Consider the following 4,919-nt stretch of genomic DNA (forward strand, 5'->3'; position numbering starts at 1 on the left):
TTTTGTTTTTATTATGTACTCTCCTTTTAATTTCCTTTTTTTATATATAATCTAGCAGGGTTTTTTTTTCTAAACACGTATTTATATTTTCCATGGATAATAATAAAAAAAGACACTAATTATCTACCATAATGATAATGATCCACGAAAACAAAATCTCCAAGCGTAATTATCTCCTTCCACGTCCTTTCGGATTTCCTTCTGTTTCCCTCATTATTATCCTTGCCTTTCCTGTTGCCTTCCCCATATTTGCCCTCAAACACACAAATCGAAGGATCACGACCAAGTCCCGGGAGAGGCGCGAGGGTCCGGCCCGGGGGTATATAAGGCGGGCGCCCGACCTCCGAAGCCACATTCGAAGCCTCGGGTTCACACAAGCAACACCTTTGACCGCTCATTGCCTCCTGCGCCTTCTTCTCCATGCGGTACTCTCTCGTCGTTCTGGTAAGTTGCGAGATGGGCTTCGGCGGGGGGGGAAGGGAAAGGCTAGATCAGGAGCAGTTGGAGGAGGTGTCATGGCCTCTGATTCTGTTTTTTGGGGGAAAAATTCATGGGGTTTATTTTCATAACGTCAGGAAAGTTACGGATCCTTTGGGAAGATGGTCGATCATTTCGGTCTCTTCCATTTTCAAAGAGGATGGAAAATTATGATTTTGATGGTTATTTTTTCATTGAACAATCATCAAAACAGGCGCCATGACACCTCCTCGGGTTGCTACTGATCTAGCCTTTCCCAAGAGGGTAAGTCGGGGGGGATATGGGCAGTTGTCCGTCATGTGATGAAGATAGGGTTAAGTCTCGTCAATTTTAGGCTTTGGGTGGTGACCGAGGGTTCGGGTTGTCGAGTATGGGTGTGCATGGGTTTAAGGGTCGAGAGGGTAGAAAAAAGATGGGCATAAATCAATAAAAGACGTAGGTTTTCCCCTCATTAATGGCTGCTGACCTGAAACCCATATCAAAAGATTTAATAGTTAGATACAGGCATTGGGTAGTAAGCCACTGACTGCACGATAGGTCATGAGTGTTGGACGTTTCATGGGTTCACGCCGTGATCTCTCAGCTCAGGTAGCAAGTCATGGGTTTAGAAGCAGTCATGGGGATACATGGTGAGTAATGCTTCACGTTTTGTGGGGAAAACATGGGTTCTAATGAGAGCCCCATGGATGACTCATGGGGTTTGGACCACTATGGGTTCTTCTGAGTAATGGTAATGCATGGGTTTGTGATTGGTAATGGTAAACAATGGGTTAAATCTGTAAATCCAGGGAGGACCTGGAGTAAAGAGAGTGAACCATGAAATAAGGATTCAAGAGTTATGAATTTCCTTTGAAAGAAAGGGTAAAGATAATGGGTAATGGGTTTTCAGGTACAGCAGGGGATCAAGTAATAAAATAATGGGTTTGGGTAATAACATTATGGGTTCAGGAGGAGAGAAATTGTTTTACGATTTTCCTCAAGGCTCCTTAATCTTGTTTTTCCTTTCTCGTGAAGATGTGGATAAAGTTTTGTTTTGTTTTTGTTTTTTAGTTTTTTGCCATCGCTGTTATGTTGTTTTTTCATGGATCAGATAATTTTATACCTTTAAGAATAAAACACACACACACACACCACACACACGCCCACTCACACGCCCACACACGCACTAACACTCACACACACTAACACACACACACACACACACACACACACACACACACACACACACACACACACACACGCACGCACACACACACACACACACACACACACACACACACGCACGCACACACACACACACACACGCCCACACCCACACACACGCCCACACACACGCCCACACCCACACACACGCCCACACACACGCACGCACCCACACATACACATGCACATCCACACACACACACGCCCACACACACACACACGCCCACACACACACACACATACACACACACTAACACACCCTCACGGACACACACACACACGCATGCACACACACTACCACACACACACTAACACACACACACTAACACACACACTCCCACTCCCATGCCCACACGCACGCCCACGCCCACACTCACACACACGCCCACACACACACACACACACACACACACACACACACACACACACACACACACACTCACTCACTCACTAACACACACACTCCCACTCCCACGCCCACACACACATACACTCCCACTCCCACGCCCACACGCACGCCCACGCCCACACACACACAATTCCGAGACGAGAATACCCATCTTAATTCCCCATAAAAAGAACTGAATCACAAAGGAATGAGAATCGCATTAAAACTCTTGAACCGCCTAAACGCTTTCTTCCAGACACATTGAAAAGGCTTTCGATTCTCTCTCCGTGATGAGATCATTTCGTTTATAGTGGTCTTTGATAGCTTTCAGAAGTCATTTTGCAATTCGTTGGTTTTATATCTTTTCATTCGTTTATTTTTCAGAATAGGTAGAGTTCGCTTATTGTCTCATATATTTCTATTTTTGTGTGTTCGTGTACTTTGGTTTTCCTTCATTCCAGAGTAATTTACGATAAAAATAACTAAAACGAGGATATTAATTAGTACCTTGATAATAAATGCTTGAAATTCGCGACCACGTAAAGCTTGAATTAAAGATCATTTACACCTGAACAGAGTAAAAAAAACACGTCACAAAACAGCGATAGATAACACCTTAAAAAACAATGCACTCTCTCATACCAGGTGGTGTGTGTGGTGGCGCTGGTATCTGCCAGGTATGCCCCGACGAGGGACCACAACAAGGACTGGCTCTCCCTCATTTCGGGGCAACAGCAGCTCAGGGACGCTCGCATCATCTACACTCTCCTCAACAACGACCCTGATTTCATGAAGCGAGGACGTTCTCATGACCAGCGTGAGTTGGGGTGGGGTGGGAGGGGGAGCGGGGGAGGGTAAGGGGAGGTTGGGGGGGAGGAGTTTGACGGTTCGGTTTTGTAGTTCAGGTTCATTGGGTTTGTGTTCGGATTGATGTTAATGTTTGGCTTTTAGATTATTTGTGTCATTCTTTTGTCGGTAGATTTATAATTGTTATTATTCATTTGAAAATCCTTGAATTGCCTTTTTCCCTTAAGATAACCATGATGCCTGTAGCTGTACCATTTAGCGCCGTCACAGACAGCAGCCTAATCCCCTCACTGAGGTCCCTTCGCCAGCTTCCCAGCGGCGCCCTTCCGCGGCGTGGTCCCCCGAGGCCGCGGCCGCCTGACGCTCTCTCACCCTCCTCCCTCTCCCCGCAGTGAAACAAGGCTTCGACAGCAACGAGGGTGACTTCGACGGGTTCCAGCACCCCTTCTTCTACGTGAGCCACCAGAAGCAGCACGTGCAGCAGCGCGAGCCCTTCGTGTTCAGCAGGATCGGCGGCCACGGCAACATGGAGCCCGAGAAGGCCGTCGTGGTGGACTTCCCCTTCCGACTCGGGCGCCTGGCGGAGGACCTGGGCGAGGGCAGCGCGCTGGCCGGCGACGGCGTGGGCGCGCACCTTCCCAGCGGCGTCCCGGGCGAGGTCTAGGCGCCGTCCGCCCGCCCTGGTTGCACGAGCCGGAGCTATTGCACCGTTGTTTGGTGTGCCTGTAAAGTAGACGATAAATCACTTGTGTATGGTAGTTCGTTGTAAGGTAGCAAGTCCTAGTTGTTGAGGATGACACAGCAAGACGTGAGGGAGAACCTGAGGCGCGTGGATATGACGTCATCGGGCACCGAAGCAGCATCATGGGACGCGGATCATATGACGTCAGCAGGTAACAGTCGGAGGGCGTGACGTCATCAAGGCAACACCAAAGAACAAGACAACTGTAATCACTCGCGACGCACGGAAAATATGACGTCACTAAAAGCAGATTGAAAAAAAGAAAATAAAAACGTTCGATTGTCCACAAATTATCAGGAAACGAGTGTGATTCCGCTCGTCTTAATCCTGAAAATCCTTCCTCGGCCGCGAGACCCGCCATACTTCCTCCGTCTCCCACCCCCCCACCCCCTCCCTCACCCCCAAACCTCCCAGATAAAACCCTGCTCGTGACCCCACCACCTCCCTGACACGAAAAACCACCCCCCTAAGTGCTTCGAAGGAGATAATGACAGCTCGAGAAGCACTGACAAGAGAGCGTGATTAGCTGTCATGTCACTTTGGTGTATGTCTTCCTGTGACGCCGACCCCCTCCCCCTTCCCCCCACCATCCCCCCCTCTCTGCTTTCTCTCCCTTTCCCTTAACAAAAACGTTTAGAAAAAAAATGGGTTCCTTTTTCCACACGGCAACAAGACACCTTGCCATGTCACACGTGTCTGGTCTTTCGGAAATGTCATAAATACAAAATCAATTGTAACGCTTCTCTGTTTTAAGCCTTATGACCTGTGAACGAGTGGGGTGTAATGCTACATAGGCCTACATTCCTTCAAGTGCTGAAACACCTGATATTGGATCAGATAATTTTATCCCCTTAAGAAAAACACACACACACACACACACACACACACACACACACACACACACACACACACACACACACACACACACACACACACACACACACACACACACACACACATTCTAAAACGACTTACGAACAACAAAAACACATCCTCTTCTTTACTAGTTTATTTCTTTATTCGAGAGAAACAAAGACAAAAACAGCGTAAAGAAAATTTGAATTTAAGGAAGGACTAAAATATTCTACACGAGGTCAAATATAGACCTGTTCCTTGAAAATTTAATAACACTTTTCCGGTTATCTCAAGTTTAAGAAATCAGAGTCACGTGATGGACAACCGAATGACGTCACAGAACATGAAACATTACCAATTAACATGAGTCACATGACACTGCCACATGATCGAGAGGGTCTATGACACATACCCAGAGGGCTTGGTTCACGCTACCGCTTCATATGA

At 47.4% G+C, this 4,919-nt stretch overlaps 1 protein-coding gene across 1 annotated transcript; it reads left to right on the forward strand.

Annotated features, from left to right (window-relative positions):
• The first annotated feature begins 351 nt into the window (after window positions 1–351).
• On the forward strand, window positions 352–4,354 carry LOC113806557 (uncharacterized). The gene is made up of 3 exons (XM_027357712.2): window positions 352–444; window positions 2,714–2,885; window positions 3,268–4,354. Exons 1-3 carry the CDS (start codon window positions 421–423, stop codon window positions 3,537–3,539), a joined length of 468 nt encoding a protein of 155 aa, XP_027213513.1. The 5' UTR covers window positions 352–420; the 3' UTR covers window positions 3,540–4,354.
• Window positions 4,355–4,919: the final 565 nt, after the last annotated feature.

This window comes from Penaeus vannamei, chromosome 10 (assembly GCF_042767895.1).
Source record: "Penaeus vannamei isolate JL-2024 chromosome 10, ASM4276789v1, whole genome shotgun sequence".
NCBI lineage: Eukaryota > Metazoa > Arthropoda > Malacostraca > Decapoda > Penaeidae > Penaeus > Penaeus vannamei.

Bases quoted from the DNA above. Each gene is read 5' to 3' on its own strand.
- LOC113806557 (XM_027357712.2), top strand. From the start codon at position 421: ATGCGGTACTCTCTCGTCGTTCTG. The intron at 445-2,713 runs GTAAGTTGCGAG...CTCTCATACCAG, and splicing joins GGTACTCTCTCGTCGTTCTG to GTGGTGTGTGTGGTGGCGCT. The intron at 2,886-3,267 runs GTGAGTTGGGGT...CTCTCCCCGCAG, and splicing joins AGGACGTTCTCATGACCAGC to TGAAACAAGGCTTCGACAGC.